Genomic DNA, 19471 nt, shown 5'->3' with positions numbered 1-19471 from the left:
GGTTAGGACTCCATGCTCTCACTGCCTAGGGCCCAGATTCGATCCCTGGTTGGGGAGCTAAAAACCCCACAAGCTGCAGGGTGCGGCCCCCCCCACCAAAAAGGGACACATATAGTCAATGACATCTGTATCTACAAAATACTTACCCTTTAATTTATGTTAAATATGTTTCGGACCTGGGAATTCTCTGGTGGTCCAGTGGTTAGAGCTCCACACTTTCACTGCCGAGGGCGCAGGTTCCTGCAAGCTGCACAGTGAAGCTGGGGGAGGGGAAAATTTTATATATATGTGTGTGTGTATATATATATATATATATATATATATATACACACACACACACACACACACACACACACACACACACATATATATATTTCGGACCTTTACTGTATAATGGTTGATCTCAACATCAGTTTCAGTGACCAGTTAGAACAGTTATTAAACAGCCTAAGTCTGATAGACCACATACCTTACTGAGAATATTTCCTATGTCATAATTATAGTCACCCATATGATATTTTGGGGGGTCTTTTTTTGTTTTAATTTATTTTTTATTGAGGTAACATTGGTTTATAACATTATATAAGTCTCATGTGTGGAATATAAAAAATAAAACAAAAATAAGTGAACAAACCAAACCAAACCAAACATGTAGATACAGAGAACAGAGTAGTGGGGTTTTATTTTTGTGTTTTTACAGAAAATGATGTCCCCTAATACTCCTCTTTTATTTTAGCCTCAGAAAAAAACAAAGACTCGCTTCAGCTATAGGTGATATATTCAGAATTGTTTTGTTTTGTTTTTTTAAAATTTATTTTTGGCTGCGTTGAGTTTTCATTGCTTCGCGTGGGCTTTCTTCTAGTTGCGGTGAGCAGGGGCTGCTCTTTGTTGCAGCGGGCGGGCTTCTCATTGCGGTGGCTTCATGTGGGCTTCAGTAGTTGTGGCACGTGGGCTCAGTAGTTGTGGCTCACGGGCTCTAGAGCACAGGCTCAGTAGTTGTGGCACACGGGCTTAGTTGCTCCGCGGCATGTGGAATCTTCCAGGACCAGGGCTTGAACCCGTGTCCCCTGCATTGGCAGGCGGATTCTTAACCGCTGCGCCACCAGCGAAGACCCCAGAATTGATCTTTGAAAGCCTACTTTTTCCTTCCTTTGGAAGGACATAAATCTGTTTCCCTCAACACTTTTATGATTGCTAGGTTCCATGCAGTGTGTTTTCTATAAATAAAAACTATTATCTTAATCTCATGTGAACCTGTGGTTCAGTTATAAAAACATACAGTGGAACATTATTCGACCATAAAAAGGAATGAAGTACTGATAAATGCTAAAACATGGATGAACTTTGAAAAAATTATGCTAAGTGAAAGAAGCCAGACACAAACAGCCACTTACTGTATGATTCCATTCATATGAAATGTCCAAGAGAGGCAAAAATTATACAGACAGAAAATAGATTCACTAATCTCTTCCCTTGCTTAGGGCAAGGGAGGGAGTGGGGCAGAGGGGAGGGGAGTAGCTGCTAATGGGTAAGGTATTTTGGAAGCTAGGGAATGATGAAAATGTCCTGAAATTAGGTAGCAGTGACGGTTGTTGTAAATTTGATTTTGATAATGGTTGCACAATTGTGAGATATACTAAAACCCCTTAAATTATATGCTTTAATTAGGTAAATTATATGATATGTGAATTATATCATAATAAAGCTGTTATTTTTAAACAAACTACATATAGTTTGGTCATTTTCCTCAATGTCAAAACCATAAATGAGAACTAAGAGAAACATCTACCCTTGGAGGAAGTCTTGTTATTTGCCACCAGGAACTCTTTCCAGGTCCCCAGGCTATAGAATAGTTGACTATGATCTTGGATGAGACTTTTTAAATTGGTGATAAGGTGATAAAGTGAGAGTTACAACATGCTTAGTTATATACTCCTTCATGGAACAGATTTAAAGACTGCATTTTTTAAAAAATATATTTATTTATTTTTGGCTGCATTGGGTCTTCATTGCTGTGTGGGCTTTCTCTGGTTGTGGCGAGTGGGGGCTACTCTTCGTTGCGGTGGCTTCTCTTGTTGCAGAGCAGAGGCTCTAGGTGCGTGGGCTCAATAGTTGTGGTGCACAGGCTTAGTTGCTCCGCGGCATGTGGGATCTTCCTGGACCAGGGCTCAAACCCGTGTCCCCTGCATTGGCAGGCAGATTCTTAACCACTGATCCACCAGGGAAGTTCCTAAAGACTGCATTTAAATAAAGCTTTCTGGAAAGAGGAATAAATGTTCTTCCTAGGATGCCATTCAATATATACTTATGAAGAATGCTTTTTATGTCCAAATAATCCTGTGTTGTATTGTTCTAAGAATTATTTTTCATGGACAAAAACCAATTTATTATTTACAAAGAACTCAGACAATCTATAAAAAAAACAAAAAAACTTTAAAATACCCAAACATAAAAATACACAAAAGGTGCGGGTAAGCAGTGCACAGTAAAAGAAATAAAATGAGCCAGTAAACAAATACGGAACAAAAAGATGCTCACCAATACTCTTAAATTATTAAAGAAGTGTGAAGGGATACCAAAAGTGGAATTGCCATATTTTACTTCATAAATGGAACAAAAGTTATATTGAATACTGTTTTTAAATAATAACATTATTGAGATGTAGTTCACATACTGTATAGTTCACCTATTTTAAGTGTACAATTCAGTGGTGTTTAGTATATTCACAGAGTTGTGCAATCATTGCCACTATCTGTGTATTTCAGAACATTTTTATCACCTTGTAAAAAACCCCATGCCCATTAGCAGTCACTTCACCCTCCCCCCTCCACTTCCCCTGCCCACTCCAGCCCTAGGCAATTTCTGATCTACTTTTTGACTGTTGCTTTGCCTATTCTAGACATTTCATGTAAATGGAATCATATAATATGTGGTCTTTTGTGGCTGGCTCTCTAAGAAGAATTTTGAAAAGTTGCTTAGTTCTTCAGTTGGATCTGCCTTGGGGTTTCTAGTTTCAGTTCTACTGACCAATTAGCAAGCTGGTTCTTGGCTTCATATCACAACCAAGCAGAAGAAGAGTAACTGTGTTTCTCGGCTGATGGCGTGTTTTAGCCCCCAGCCCCATTCTTATTCTGTCTTCCCAGCAGCAGCACAGTCAGACGGCTGTTCTGAATTAGGCCGCCTCAAATGCATCAATTTTATAGGACTGAGATATAATTTAATCACTTCCTTCTTTGTAACTTGCCCTTCTTTAACCTCCCGAATTAGCTTTTCTGATAGATTTGCTAATGATTCCTATTGTTGCATATTTTCACTGTACTGTTGAATCATACTCTTCATATCCCTGCTCCTAGAACAGATCTTGGAGAGAGCCTAAAAAGCTCTTTTGGAAAAAAGGGTCCCTGATTCTCCTTTCCAAGGAACAGGAGAGAAGAGTCTGAGAGAAGCAGAGGTAGAAAGATGTATGCAGACTTGGTAGAGCTCACCTACCATGTGACTGTCATGACTATTAAAATTTTATCCCTAGACACATTCCCAAGGCTTCCAGCCTGCAGTTTGAACACAGGACTCAGAGAATGAGACTTAGCAGTTTGGTTTTTGCCATGGTTGTTTTCTTTTTCTTTCTTTCTTTTTTTTTTAAAGAAGAGAAGGTTTTTTGTTTTTAATATAAATTTATTTATTTATTTTTGGCTGCACTGGGTCTTCGTTGCTGTGCGCGGACTTTCTCTAGTTGCAATGAGTGGAGGCTACTCTTTGTTGTGGTGCGTGGGCTTCTCATCGTGCTGGCTTCTCTTTGTTGCGGAGCACGGGCTCTAGGCGTGCAGGCTTCAGTAGTTGTGGCACATGTGCTCAGTAGTTGTGGCTCGCGGGCTGTAGAACACAGGCTCAGTAGTTGTGGTGCACGGGTTTAGTTGCTCTGCGGCATGTGGGATCTTCCTGGCCCAGGGCTTGAACCCATGTCCTGTATTGGTAGGCGGATTCTTAACTGCTGTGCCACCAGGGAAGCCCTCCATGGTTGTTTTCTGATGGTTGGCCAGGATCACTGGATTCAAGTTTCTTTTCCCTTTCATTTTGTCTTTCGTCAGAATAATCTTCATTTACTCTTTTGCTCTGAGGCTCCAGAAGAAGAACTCTGTGGTTATGAGGTAGAAAGTGAACGGCTATGACTAACAGTATGCTTATGGACAGCCACTCTTTCCACCGTTTCCTAGAACATGAATGAGAGTCTTGGGCTCTCTCTCTCTCTCTCTTTTTAAATTAATAGACTTTTTTTTAGAGCAGTTTTAGGTTTACAGAAAAATTAAGTTGAAAGTACAGACAGCTCCCATATACCTTCCTCCTTCCCCACACACCCATAGCCTCCCCCATCATCAGCATCCTGCCCCAGAGTGATACATTTGTTATAATTCATGAACCAACCTTGAAACATCACTATCACCCAAAGTCCATAGTTTACATTAGGGTTCACTGTTATTGTTGTAAATTCTGTGGGTTTTGCCAAAAATATGGTGACATGATCCACCATTATAGTACCGTACAAAATAGTTTCACTACGACAAAAAAAGTCTCCTTGTGCTCCACCTGTACATTCCTCTCTCCCCCCAAACTCCTGGCAACCACTGATCTTTACTGTGTCCACAGTTTTGGCTTTTCCAGAATGACATATAGTTTAGAATCATACAATATATAGCTTTTTGCTTTTTTCACTTAATAATATATACTTAAATTTCTTCCATGTTTTTTCATGGCTTGATAGCTCATTTCTTTTTAGAACTGAATAATATTCCATTGTATGGATGTACCACAGTTTACTTATCCATTCTCCTATTAAAGGACATCTTGGTTGCTTTTAAGGTTTGGCAGTTACAAATAAAGTTGCTATAAACATCTCTGTGTAGGTTTTGTGTAGACATAATGCTTTCAACTCATTTGTGTAAATACCAAGGAGCATGATTGCTGGATCATATGGTAAGAGTATGTTTAGTTTTGCAAGAAACTGCCAAACTGTCTTCCAAAGTGGCTGTACCATTTTGCATTCCCACCAGCAAGGAATGGGAGTTCCTGTTGTTTCACATCCTGTTCCGCATTTGGTGTTATCAGTGTTTTGGATTTCAGCGATTGTGACAATCCGTGTAGTGGTTTCTCTTTGTTGTTTTAATTTGCAGTTCCCTGATGAGGAATGATGTTGAGCATCTTTTCATATGCTTATGTGCCATCTGTATATCTTCTTTGGTGAGGTGTCTGTTTAGATCCTTTGCCCATTTTTTAATTGGGTTTTTTGTTATTGTTGAGTTTTAAGAGTTCTTTGTGTATTTTGGATACCAGTCCTTTATCAGTTAAGTGTTTTGCAAAGATTTTCTGCCAGACTGTTGTCTCTTCATTCTTTTTAACAGTGTCTTTCACAGAGCAAAAGTTTTTAATTTTAATGAAGTAAAATTTGTCAATTTTTTCTTTTCATGGATTGTACTTTTGGTGTTGTATCTTAAAAGTCTTTGCCAAGCCCAAGGTCACCTAGATTATCTCTTATATTATCTCCTAGGAGTTAGAGTTTTGTGTTTTACGTCTAGGTCTATCCAATTTGAGTTAATTTTTTGAAAAGTGTAAGGTTTGTGTCTAGGTTTATTTTATAGTTTTGTATATGGATATCCAGTTGTTTCAGTACTGTTTTTGAAGAGATTCAATTCTCTATTGAATTGCCTTTGCTCCTTTGTCAAAGATCAGTTTACTATATTTGTGTGGGTTTATTTCTGATCTCTTTTTTCTGTTCCATTGGTCTAGACATAGATCAAGACTAGGTCTAGACATAGATCTAGAGTAGACATATTCTTTCACCAATGCCACACTATCTTGATGACTGTAGCTTTATAGTAAGCCTTGACGTCAGATAGTGTCCTCCAAATTTGTTCTTTCTTTGCATATTGCGTTGGCTATTCTGGATCTTTTGCCTTTCCAGATAAACTTTAGAATCAGTTTTTTGATATTCACAAAGTAATGTTCTAGGATTTTGACTGGGATTGCATTGAATCTATAGATCCAGTTGGGAAGAATTGACATCTTAACAGTGCTAAATATTCCTATCCATGAACATGGAATATCTCTCCAATATTTTTTCAGATCTTTTGTGATTTGTTTCATCAGATAGATCTTGTACATGTTTTGTTAGATTTATACTTAAGGTTTTCCTTTTTTTGGGTGCTAATATAAATGATATTATATTTTAAACTTCAAATTCCAATTCCATTTATTCATTGCTGGCATATAGGAAAGCAGTTGACTTCTATCTTGCAACTTAATATAATCACTTAACAGTTCCAGGAGGTTTTGCTTTTTGCTTGTTTGTTGTTTTATTCTTTGGGATTTTCTACATAAACAGTTATGGTATCTGTGAACAACGAAAGTTTTTTTTTTTTTTTTTTTTCTGTAGGCGGGCCTCTCACCGTTGTGGCCTCTCCCGTTGCGGAGCACAGGCTCCGGACGCGCAGGCTCAGCGGCCATGGCTCACGGGCCCAGCCGCTCCACAGCATGTGGGAGCTTCCCGGACCGGGGCACGAACCCCTGTCCCCTGCATCGGCAGGCGGACTCTCAACCACTGCGCCACCAGAGAAGCCCCCACAACGAAAGTTTTATTTCTTCTTCTCCAATCTGTATACCTCTTACTTACTTTTCTTGTCTTATTGCATTAAGTAGGCTTCCAGTACAGTGTTGAAGAGGAGTGGTGAGAGGAGAGGAGACATCCTTGCTTGTTCCCAGTCTTAGGGGGAAAGCATATACAGTTAACCCTTGAACAATGTGGGGAGAAAGGGACTCTGACTCCCGCACAGTTGAAAATCCATGTATAACTGTACAGTCAGCCCTCCATATCTGCTGTTCCACACCCTGGATTCAGCCAACTGCAGATCATGTAGTACTGTATACGTATTTATTGAAAAAAATCTGCATGTTAATGGACCCACATCGTTCAAACATATATGTTTTTCTAGGGTCAACTGTCGTTTCTCACCTTTAAATGTAGCTATGGGTTTTTTGTAGACATTGTTTATCACCTTGAGAAGTTCCCCACTCTTCCCAGTTTGATGATAGTTTTTATCAAAACTAGGTTTTAGAGTTTGTCAGGTGCCTTTTCTGTATCTATTGATATGATCATATGATTTTTCTTCTTTATCCTGTTGATGTGATGTATCATATTATTAACTGATTTTGAAATGTTTAACCAGCCTTGCCTACTGGAATAAATCCCCATTTGGTCATAGTGTGTAACTTTTTTTTTATACATTATTGTATTCGATTTGCCAGCATTTTGTTGAGCATTTTTACTTCTGTGTTCATAAAAGATATTAGACTGTAGTTTTCCTTTCTTCAATGTTTTTGTCCAGTTTTGGTATCAGGGTAGTGCTGGCCTCAGAAGCAGTCCCACTTCTGTTTTCTTGAAGAGATTATGGAGATTTGGTGTAATTTCTTCCTTAGGTGTTTGGTAGAATTTACCAGTGAACCCACCTGGGCCTGGCACTTTCTGTCTTAAGAGGTTTTTAATGATTGATTCAGTGTAATAGATATAGGCCTATTCAGATCATCTGTTTCTTCTTGTGTCAATTTTGGTAGTCTGTGTCTTTCAAGGAATTGGTCCATTTCACCTAGCTTATCAAACTTGTGGGCCTTGAGTTGTTCATAATAGTCCTTTACTATCCTTTTAGTGTCCATAGGATCAGTAGTGATAGCTTGTCTTTCATTTCTGGTATTAATAATTTGTATCTTCCCTCTTTTTTTTCTTTGTTAGCCTGGCTAAAGGTTTATTGATTTTATTGGTCTTTTCAAAGAACCAGCTTTTGATTTCATTGATTTTTTTTTTTCCTCTGTTGATTTCCTGTTTTCAGTCTCACTGATTTCTGCTCTAATTTTGATTATTTCTTTTCTTCTGCTTACTTTGGATTTAATTTGCTCTTCTTTTTCTTGTTTCCTAAAGTGGAAGTTTAAATTATTGATTTTAGATCTTCTTTTCTAGTATGTGCATTCAAAGCAGTAACATTCCGTCTAAACGCTGCTTTCACTACATCCCACAAATTTTAATTAGTTGTATTTTCATTTAGTTAAAAATATTTTAGGGCTTCCCTAGTGGCGCAGTGGTTGGGAGTCCGCCTGCCGATTCAGGGGACACGGGTTCGTGCCCCGGTCTGGGAGGATCCCACATGCCGCGGAGCGGCTGGGCCCGTGAGCCATGGCCGCTGAGCCTGCGCGTCCGGAGCCTGTGCTCCACAACAGGAGAGGCCACAACAGTGAGGGGCCCGCGTACCGCAAAAAAATAAAAGAAAGAAAGAAAAAAATATATTTTAAAATTTCTCTTGCAATGTCTTCTTTGAGCCATGTGTTACTTAAAGTGTGTTGCTTAATCTCCAAGTATTTAGGGATTTTTCCAGTTATCTTTCTGTTACTGATTTCTAGTTTAATTTCCTTGTGTTCTGACAGCATACTTTGTATGATTTCAGTTCTTTTAAATTTGTTACAGTGTGTTTTGTGGACCAGAATGTGGTCTATCTTGGCCTAAGCTGTTTTTCAAGGAGAACATTACTAAGGAGTCTGGGTCCTATGCATTTGCTCTTAATTCTGAAATGAAGTGCTTCTCTTCCTTGGTCCTGGCACATTATTTGGGCCAGTCTCCTACAAAAGAACCTCTGTCTATGAGCTGTTGACTCCAGAGCTATACCTATAGAGGAGAAGCATACAGAGATTGGAGTAAATGATTAAATAATTTTAATGGTCATTTATTAGACACTTACTATTTGCCATCACTTTACATTTATTATTTCAGTAAGTTTTCCAAATAGCCCTATAAGTTGAAAGAATTTTTATTATCTTTTTACAGATAAGGAAACTGAGGTTCAGAGAGATTGATTTACACAGAATGATACTAATATAGGTACTAGCAGGAAGAGTCAAAATCGGGTCCATCTGATTCTGAAGCCCGTATTCTCAGAAACAATGTTAAAAACAGACACATGAGATCCCAGTTCAAGCCAAACTCTAATCCATGGCAGAAATGGAAAACTGGAAGTTTGCTAAAGGAATATTTGTATAATGCTGTGCCTTTTATTGGTTTCTCTCCAAAATCAGTATCTCCAACAGTTTTGGTGCCTTTAGCAGCAAGCATTCCAGTAGTAGTGCTTCCTAAGAGCACCTATCTTGGAGTAAAATGTAGGCTGTATTTATCTAACTTGGAGTTTCCCAACCAGGAATGATTTTGATCCCCAGGGAACATTTGACAATGTCTGGATACATTTTTGGTGGTCACAACTGGGTGACTACTGGCATCTAGTGGGAAGAGGCCAGGGGTACTGCTAAACATCCTACAGTGCACAAGACCCACCCTACCCCCTAAACAAAGAATTATCTGACCCAAAATATCAATAGTGGAGGTTGAGAAACCCTGAGTCTAGCTTGTTCCATTCTGTTATTACTGAGAAAACCTTGATCCCTCAGAAATCCCTCAGCATTCTGTCAGGATTTGGTTTCCAAGGCTAAGTGCCTCCTATGTAAATACTTTGTGGGTCAGTCCATTAATTCATTCTGGCACATTTCCTGTACCTTGAGCTTAGCAGCCAGAGGCCTGTTAAATGGTTGGGCTTTTTTTTTAATAGGGTGCTACTTTTTCTTCCTGATGTTTCTTGAGAGACAGGCTCAGTTGGCCTGCAGCTCTTACAGAAGAGAACCTGGTGACAATACTCTAATCTGTTGCTGGCATCTTTAGCTCCCTAATCTATGTTTACGCGGCACTGAAAATCAACTCTTCCTGCTGCCAGGCCCCATTCCTCCTTAACACTCTGGCACCACTGGCAGAGAATACCTCCCTAGTCTCTTCCACACAGTACAACCATACATGATTATTTTATTGCACAGCTGTTTTCCAGAAGACGTTTCCTGAGGCATGGATATACAGGATGCTTCTGGAGCTGTGAGTTGGAGCCTCAGTCATTTCTGTTCCAGTTGCAGATATATCCACAGTGCTCTTAAAGCATCTGGTATTTTCCTTAACTGTTTTCCTGTTTGTAACTCTCGTCCTCTCCCCCAGATTTTAAGCTCCTACGATATGGGGTTTGTTTTTTCAATTTTTTTCGTATCCTGTCTTAGGAACTAGCATTTCTTTCATCACATACTAAGAAAATCAACTTGCCTTCTTCCATTTTGGGTTATATGCTTTTCTGTTAAAAGTTGGAGGAAATTATAAGGAACTAAAATCATTTGAGAGAGACTGGTGGTCAGAGGTTGATATCAACCATCTAGATAAAGATAAGCAAGCCAGAGGAACAATTCATAAACTCAATGGAATTGAGCCTGGTTCCAAATAAAACTGAATAATTCTTTCCTGAGTAGTGGACCTTGGAATTTAAAAAGTTATTTTCATTATCAAGGAGGCCTAGAAAACTCAAGAAAGTTCCTATTAAGGAAGTCCTATAGGGGAACTTCCCTGGTGGCGCAGTGGTTAAGAATCCACTTGCCAATACAGGGGACATGGGTTCGATCCCTGGTCCAGGAAGAGCCCACATGCTGCGGAGCAACTAAGCCTGTGTGCCACAACTGCTTGAGCCTGTGCTCTTCAGCCCGCGAGCCACAACTGCTGAGCCCGCGTGCTGCGACTACTGAAGTCCGTGCACCTAGAGCCCATCCTCTGCAACAAGAGAAGCCACCACAATGAGAAGCCCGCACACCGCAACGAAGAGTAGCCCCCACTCGCCGCAACTAGAGAAAGCCCTCGTGCAGCAACCAAGACCCAACACAGCAATAAATAGATAGATAGATGGATAGATGGATAAATAAATAAATTTATTTATTTATTTACAAAAAGAAAGTCCTATAGGTAGCTTACCCTCCTCATGACCCAGAGGTTCAGCAAAATTTCCCAAGTCAGATATCATTATTACAGAATTTTCTGTAAAGTTTAAGCAAAGGCATATATTTACCTCATTTAAGTGATATGCCACAGGGCCCTCAATAGGGATTTTTTTTTTTTTTTTTTTCTGCGTTGGGTCTTCGTTGCTGTGCACCGGCTTTCTAGTTGCGGCGAGCGGCGGCTACTCTTTGTTGCGGTGTGTGGGCTTGTCATTGTGGTGGCTTCTCTTGTTGTGGAGCACGGGCTCTAGGCGTGTGGGCTTCAGTAGTTGTGGCACGTGGGCTCAGTAGTTGTGGCTCACGGGCTCTAGAGCACAGGCTCAGCAGTTGTGGTGCATGGGCTTAGTTGCTCCATGACATGTGGGATCTTCCCAGGCCAGGACTTGAACCTGTGTTCCCTGCAATGGCAGGCGGATTCTTAATGACTGCGCCACCAGGGAAGCCCCCTCAATAGGGATTTGAGGTCAGTGGGTCATTGACAGAACCCTCAAATGCTGTCTTTCTTAGGCCTTCAGAGAAATCATGACCATTTTGAACAATGTCTTTGAACCTGCAAGATTATAAAGAATGTATTGTTTGGATGGTATTGGTTTATCTAAAACAGTATTTCTCAACCTTTATTTTATCATTACCTTCCTAAGGAGCCTTTTTAGACATCTTTTTCCCTAATCACCCCCCTCCCATGAAATTTTAATATCACAGATAATGCTGTGTATCTGTTCATGTACTGCAGTACTTTGGCAGGGATTGGGGATTGTACTCTCTAAGATTTTTCCCCCACCATGAACAGTTTTCACCCCCATGGGGGCAGTCCTGCCCATGTTGACGATATGTTAATCTAGAAGTATCATCATCTTGGGAATGAGTTGTTTGTACCTTTCTTAACAAATTGAAACAGGGACAAGGACTCTGTCAGTAAACTAATGTTAAAAAAGAGTCTTCTCATGCAATGGCCTGAAGCAACTGAGGAAGAGTGAGAAGACTACTTTTCTCATATTTCATAGCTTATATGGAGGACATTTTCTCTCTGAACAACCTCTTGACCATCTGAGGAAAGAACAGGGAAACACCAGGAGTAGCAGAGCAATAAATGCAGTGCTCTAAAAGGAGGGGGAAAAAAAAGACAAGACCCTCTTGCAGTGAAATGCAGAGGAGGAAAATGGTGATACTGAAGAATCTGGGTATAGAACTGTCCATTGTTCCAAGGCTAGTCAGCTCTAACAAGTTCAGTTTCTCAGTCAGAGTTGATTTGCAGCAGAGAATACCATTTAGGCTGTGTAGCACATAAGAATGTTCTATTCTCCCAAGAGGGTTTGGCTCTGTCTGATCAGTAGGGTGGGTGTGTATGAAATGCACCTCGGAAGGAGGAGGAGGAAGAGATGACATGTTCAAGTAAAATGAAATACAACTGCAAATTAAAGTGTCACCCTGTTTTAAAAAAATCCCTTTTTTATTTAATTGGTTACCAAGGAAAAAAATGTCATACAGAAGTGTATGTCTCAGGGAAAGTTAAACTGTGAGATGTTACAAGTGAATCTGGATTCAAGGAAGTTCTCCTGGGGTGGGGCAGGGCAGGAGTTATAAAATACTGCCTTAATAAAAATATTCTGAGGGGGAAAAGCTAGGCTCATAAATTTCTATTGTGTTACATGCCAGAGGTCCAGAAGAGATTAACAAATATTACCTCATTTGTTCTTTGCTGTCTCTCTCTATCCTATCAGCTGAATGCTGGCTGCCTCTTCCCTGGGGGAGCCTCCTTTTGAGATGTTTTATTAGGAGGAAGGTCATATACAAAGGAGATGCTTTCTCCCAAAGGGTGCTGCTTACCACAAAGACGTCCAGGGACTGAATGCTTTTCTGTGTTAATGGTGTCCTACCATTTTTCATGTGTCTTTCCCAGCATTTTTATGAACACCCATTTGTCTCTTTAGATTGTGAGCCTACCAGATAGGATATATACAGTACGTGCCACATTGTTGGCACTCAGTAAATGTTATGTAATAATGGGAAGGGAGGCTGATTTATATTATACTATACTATACTATACTATATTGTATTATACTATATTTACATGTAGAATTGTTCTTGAGAAACATGTCTGGTTTCTCTGAGATAGAGACTTGACAGATAGGACTTGTCAGCTTTCTTCAGCCTTAGTTGTGATTCTTCCTTTTCTCCCTTTTCTACTAATCCTAGTTTTGTCTCATGTTTGCAATGGAAACATATAGATAAACACTATAATGTGCTTTCTTTGTCTTCTCCCCCACCAGGGGCAGTGATTGGTGATGGACAGTCTGCCGTGGCCAGTAACATTGCCAATACTACCTACCGGCTCCAGTGGTGGGACTTCACTAAGTTTGACCTCCCAGAAATCAGTAATGGTAAGCCAAGGTAGAACTGGGGATACTGGTGGAAGGTCTGACTCTTACTGGTGAGCCAGAGCTCAGAAACCCACATAGCACTGGATTTTTCATCGCCTCGTTGAGCAGCTGACTGCCGTGTGCCATTTCTGCAGTTCTTCTCTGACTCTCGTTAAGCAATTCAGCAAACGTGTATTGAGCACCCACCCTGAGCAGTGAACAATACTTTGGTACAGTGATCAGAACAATGATAAGGTGGACACCAAAATGAAGATATCTGCCCCAGGAGTTTACCAACTAGTAGTTCATTGTCGCAAGCCTAGAAGTGTAGGTGGAACTGAGAGGAAGAGAAGGAGAAGGGAGTGTAGGAACTGAGAGCCAGACCCTTGAGGAAAGACTACAGTGATGATAAACTCATTTATTAATCTAGATCTGAATAGAACAAAGAGAGTGGCCTGATTGATGTGTGATTTACAAACATGTCTGTCTGTCAGTCCGTTTTCCCAGCTTCTATGAGTCCTCAATCCCATGTCCCAGTTGTTCGATTGAAACCACATCATTTTTTCAAAAATTAATTAATTTATTTATTGGCTGCATTGGGTCTTCCGTTGCTATGTGCGGGCCCTCTCCAGTTGAAGCGAGTGGGGGCCACTCCTCGCCGTAGTGCGAGGGCTTCTCACTGCCACGGAGCACAGGCCCCAGGCGCTCAGGCTTCAGCAGTCTTGGCACACGGGCTTCAGTAGTTGTGGCTCGTGTGCTCCAGAGCGCAGGCTCAGCAGTTGTGGTGCACGGGCTTGGTTGCTCCGCGGCATGTGGGATCTTCCCGGACCAGGGCCTGAACCCATGTCCCCTGCATTAGCAGGCGGATTCTCAACCACTGCACCACCAGGGAAGCCCAATCACAGCATTTTAGACATCTCATTTCACTTTCTATCTGATGACGGACTCTCACACATCCTTGGGAAGTAGTGGTTCAGCCTCTGCTTGAACACTTCAGATAGGTCACACTGTCTGATGAGTTGGCCCTAGTCCATCACTGCTAAATTCCTGTTCAAATGTTTTTTCTTATACCCAGCCACCATTTCCCTTGCTGTCACTTCCTCCCATTGGTCCTAGTTCTACCTCTGAATCTCCATAGAATAAGTTTAATGACGTCTCTTCTGAGTGACAGTTCTCAAGCTATTTGAAGATAAACTGCCATTTCCTTTTAAATCATTCTTTTTGGGCCAGAATTCCTGAGATTCCTTTTACAATCTGGTTTTCAAATCCTTGACAGTTCTGCTCATTTCCTCTTTAAGCTTTGAGGTGGCAGAACAACGTAGAACACTCCAGATGAGAGCTGTCCAAAACAGAGTACAATGATGGTTTGGACAGTGTTAGTTCAGCTTAAGATTTCAACAGCTTTTTCTGAAGCCACTATTGAGTTTGCAGTCACTTAAAATTCCTTGATGGGACTTCCCTGGTTGCACAGTGGTTAAGAATCTGCCTGCCAATGCAGGAGACACGGGTTCGATCTCTGGTCCAGGAAGATCCCACATGCCGTGAAGCAACTAAGCCCATGCGCTACAACTACTGAGCCTGCACTCTTGAGCCTACAAGCCACAACTGCTGGGCCCGTGTGCTGCAACTATTGAAGCCTACATGCCTAGAGCCCACACTCTGCAACAAGGGAAGCCACCGCAATGAGAAGCCTGCTCACCGGAATGAAAAGTAGCTCCTGCTCACCACAACTAGAGAAAGCCCGTGCACAGCAACGAGGACCCAATGAAGCCAAACATAAATAAATAATAAATAAATGTATTTATTTATTAAAAAAATACTTGATAACTATTAATAAACCAAGACTTTACTGTCCTGTACTTACTTGTACAGTGCGAATGTTTTAAAAACCAAAGGTTTGTATTTGTTTCTGTTAAGTTTTATCTTAATAGTGTCAATTGCTCTTCTTAGTTCCTGCCTCTCAACATTTTTTTGAACTTCGATTCAGCCCTTTTTTCCCCAACCTTACATCATCTTCTAATTTGATAAACATACTTTCTCTCTCTTTTTTTTTTTTTTAAACACTAAGTACTTTAATTCTTTTTTTTTTTTTTGGCTGCATAGGGTCTTAGTTGCAGCATGAGGGCTCTTTTGTTGTGGCGGGAGTGCTTAGTTGCCCCAAAGCATGTAAGATCTTAGTTCCCCGACCAGGGATTGAACCTGAGTCCCCTGCATTGGAAGCTGGATTCTTAATCACTGGACCACCAGGGAAGTCCCTCTGTCTTACTTTGTTTTTCTGGTTTTTAAAAAAATATTTATTTATTTACTTATTTGGTTGTGCCAGGTCTTAGTTACGGCAGGCGGGCTCCTTAGTTGAGGCATGAGAACTCTTAGTTGTGGCACGCATGTGGGATCTAGTTCCCTGACCAGGGATCGAACCCAGGCCCCCTGCATTGGGAGTGCAGACTGTTTTTTAAATAAAAATTAATACATTTATTTATTTATTTATTTATTTTTGGCTGCATTGGGTCTTTGTTGCTGTGCAAGGGCTTTCTCGAGTTGCGGTGAACAGGGGTTAATCTTTGTTGCGGTGCGTGGGCTTCTCATTGTGGTGGCTTCTCTTGTTGCCAGGCATGGGCTCTAGGTGCGCAGGCTCAGTAGTTGTGGCACATGGGCTTAGCTGCTCCACGGCATGTGGGATCTTCCTGGACCAGGGCTCGAACCCGTGTCCCCTGCATTGGCAGGTGGATTCTTAACCACTGCGCCACCAGGGAGTCCCGGGAGCGCAGACTCTTAACCAGTTGTGCCACCAGGGAAGTCCCCCCTCTGTCTTAACTTTGGATTGCTAGCAAAACTAGTGCATCAGTCAGGACTTTGCACCAAGTGTTGTGGTATGTTCCTGTAGGCTTGCTCTGTGTCGATTTTGGTTCACGAATTTGCACCTAGGCTTGTTTGTTCGCATGTGAAGCCCATATTTTTCTATCTTGTCTATAAGGTATTGTAAGAGTTGGTCAGATACCTTAAAGTAATCAAGATAGCCCCTTCTATGGCATTTCCCAGTATGCCAATCTTGGTATCCTTATCAGACCATGAAAATGAGGTCAATTTTTTCATGTCCTGATCTTAGTGAAACCTCAGTAGCAATCATTTTTTTCTAAGTGCTTTTAAGCCGCATGTTCAATAATCTATTCTTTACTAGAAATCAAATGCAATCTACCTTTTCCCTTATTAAATACTGTTTGCTTGTTTATAGATTTCTGGCCCAGGTGTTTGCCATAATTTTCCCTAGGTACTTTGTTTCGTTATTTGCTTCGTTTCTTTTATTATAATCTGAAATACATTTACCAAAGATTTTTAAAATATAAAAGGATATACAGTGAAAAGTTTCCCAATCCTGCTCCCAGCTACCCACCACTCCACCCCATAGGCAACCACAATGAGCAGTGTCTTGCATACCTCTTCAACGATATCGTATGTATATACAAGTACATGCAAATGTTTGTTTTTCCACCTCTACTTAACCTAAATGGTAGCATGTTATACATACTTTTCTTTCTGTACCTTGCTTTCTTTACTTTATGTCTTGGTGATCTTTCCGTATCAGTACATAAAGCATTTACTCAATTCTTTTTTAATGGCTGCCTAGTATCCCACTGTCCTCTATATATATACACACACACACACACACACATATTTATTTATTTATTTATGGCTGTGTTGGGTCTTTGTTGCTGCACGTGGGCTTTCTCTAGTTGTGGCAAGCGGGGACTACTCTTTGTTGCGGTGCGCAGGCTTCTCATTGCGGTGGCTTCTCTTGTTGCAGAGCACAGGCTCTAGGCATGCGGGCTTCAGTAGTTGTGGCACACAGGCTCAGTAGTTGTAGCTTGCGGGCTGTAGAGCGGAGGCTCAGTAGTTGTGGCGCACGGGCTTAGTTGCTCCGCAGCATGTGAGATCTTCCTGGACCAGGCAGGCCGATTCTTAACCACTTTGTCACCAAGAAAGTCCCCCCACTGTCCATTTTTTAACCAGTTATTTTTTAACCAGTGTTCTGCTGAGGAATTTTTTTTTTTTTTGGTCTGCTCCGGGTCTTAGTTGTGGCACGTGAGATGTTCGTTGTGGCATGCAGAATCTTTAGTTGCAACATGTGGGATCTAGTTCCCTAACCACGGATTGAACCCAGGCCACCTGTGTTGGGAGTGTAGAGTCTTAACCCCTGGAACACCAGGGAAGCCCCTCTGCTGAGGAACTTTTGTTTCCAGTCTTTTGCTATACAAACCATGCCACAGTTTGTCATATGTGCAAGTATATCATAGGATAAATTCCTAGAAATGGAATTGTAGGGAGGAAGAATATGTAGATTCGTGATTTCGGGAGATACTGCTAAATCACCCTCTGTAGAGATGATACCAATTTATACACTCCCTTGTGGTTCATGAGGGTGCATGTGTCCCTAAACTCTTGCTTGTAGAATGTGCTATCATATTTTGGGGTATTTACAAATCTGATGGTAAAAAATACTATGTAGGTGGGACTTCCCTGGTGGTCCAGTGGTTAGGGCTCTGCACTTCCACTGTTGGGGGCAAGGGTTCAATCCCTGGTCAGGAAACTAGGATCCTGCAAGCCGCGTGGTGTAGCCAAAAAAAAAAAAAAAAATAGTATGTAGGTATTTTAAATTTGTATTTCTCATATTATAAACCAGGTTGTGTGGCTCTGCATACATTTAGCCACATGTGTTGCCTTTTCTTGGCTTGTCTCTGTGCTTTACCTATTTTTTTTGTGTGTGTTGTTGATCTTTTCCTTACCAGTTCTACAGGAGCTCTTTATAAATCAGAAAATTAACTCATAATAGGAGTTTCCTGGTTGTCATTTGTCTTTTGACTCTGCTGAAGGTTATTTTTGTCATAGAACTTATTTTAAGTAGTCAGAATTATCCAACTTTCCTTTTATGGTTCCTAGATTTTGTGGCAGCATCAAGAAGATCAGTTAGTACTTTTATATTTTAGTTTTTTACTTTAAATCTTTGATTCATCAGAAGTTTAACCTAGTCCTAAATAAGCAGAGTATGATCCAACTTTTCTCCCATGTGCTACTCATTTGTCGCAACCAGTTTATAAAATGATCTATTTGTCCCCATTGATTTGGGATGTCACTTTCATCCTGTTAATTTCCTGTTGAGTATTTGGATGTATTTATTCTGTCTCTTCTGTCCCAGGGATCTGTCTGATTATTCATGTAACAGTACCACATTGGTTTAAGTTTGAGGCTCTGTTTTAGAATCTGGTAGGACTAGTCTCCTCTTGTTATTTTTTTAATCCAAAATTTCTTGCCTGCTTAAACATTTTGGTTTTCTGTATGGACTTTAAAACTACCTCGCTTCTTCCCTTCACCCCCCTGAAAAAATTCTGTTAGTGTAATTAATGCGATCGCATTGAACATATAAAGTAACTTAAGGAGACTCAATATTGTTATGGTATCTTCTTATGTAAGAACATGGTATGATTTTTCAGTTTCTCCAAGTCTCTCTTGTGGTCTTAGGAATGTTTTAAAGTTTTCTTCGTGTAATTTTATACATTTTTAAAGTTTATTGTTACAAGCTTTAAAAAAAATTCTATTTTACTGAATTTGTTTACTAATTATAGTTGTTATTCAGTTAAATCTCATGGGTTTTCTAAGTATGTTATCTGTAAATAGTATTAATTTTACTTCCTCTGTTCCAAGTTGTACACCTGTGATTTCTTCCTCTTGTCTAAGTGCATTGGCTGCTACCATCAGAACAATGTTAAATAATAGCAGGCATGCTCATATCATTCCTCATTTCAGTAGAAAAACTTCTAGCTTTTTCCCAGTAAGCATATTGCTGACTTTTGGGTTGAACCAGAACTAGTTTATTGTTTTAAGGAAGTCATTATTCTTATTTTATTGTGAGTTTTTAATCAAGAATAGATACTCGGAATTCCCTGGCGGTTCAGTGGTTAGGACTCCCCCCTAACCGCCCCCGCAAAAAAAAAGAATAGATGTTAAATTTAGTCCTGCCTTATCAGCATCTCTGAAGATGATCATGTTTTTTTCTCTCCTTTGACCTAATAATGAGATCATTATGGTTTTTTTTAAACAAGTATCTGGAGACTTAATTGACCTTAAATTAATTTTTAAATCCCAATAGTACCAATAAACTTCCCTTGATTATTATTGTTTTTAATTTATCTATTTTTGGCTGCGTTGGGTCTTCATTGCTGCGCGGGCTTTCTCTAGTT

The 19471-nt window shown here is 40.4% G+C and overlaps 1 protein-coding gene across 14 annotated transcripts in view; it reads left to right on the top strand.

Moving 5' to 3' along the window:
• The window catches only part of AMBRA1 (autophagy and beclin 1 regulator 1), a 175558-nt gene that overhangs the window by 117708 nt on the left and 38379 nt on the right, over positions 1 to 19471 (top strand). For all 14 annotated transcript variants that reach the window (XM_032639180.1, XM_032639179.1, XM_032639170.1 and 11 more), the window contains one exon: positions 13149 to 13259. In XM_032639180.1, the coding sequence (XP_032495071.1) occupies positions 13149 to 13259 (111 nt within the window). The remainder of the gene's footprint in view (positions 1 to 13148; positions 13260 to 19471) is intronic.

The sequence above is a fragment of the Phocoena sinus genome, chromosome 8 (genome assembly GCF_008692025.1).
Source record: "Phocoena sinus isolate mPhoSin1 chromosome 8, mPhoSin1.pri, whole genome shotgun sequence".
NCBI lineage: Eukaryota > Metazoa > Chordata > Mammalia > Artiodactyla > Phocoenidae > Phocoena > Phocoena sinus.
This window is presented reverse-complemented; position numbering and strand designations above follow the sequence as displayed.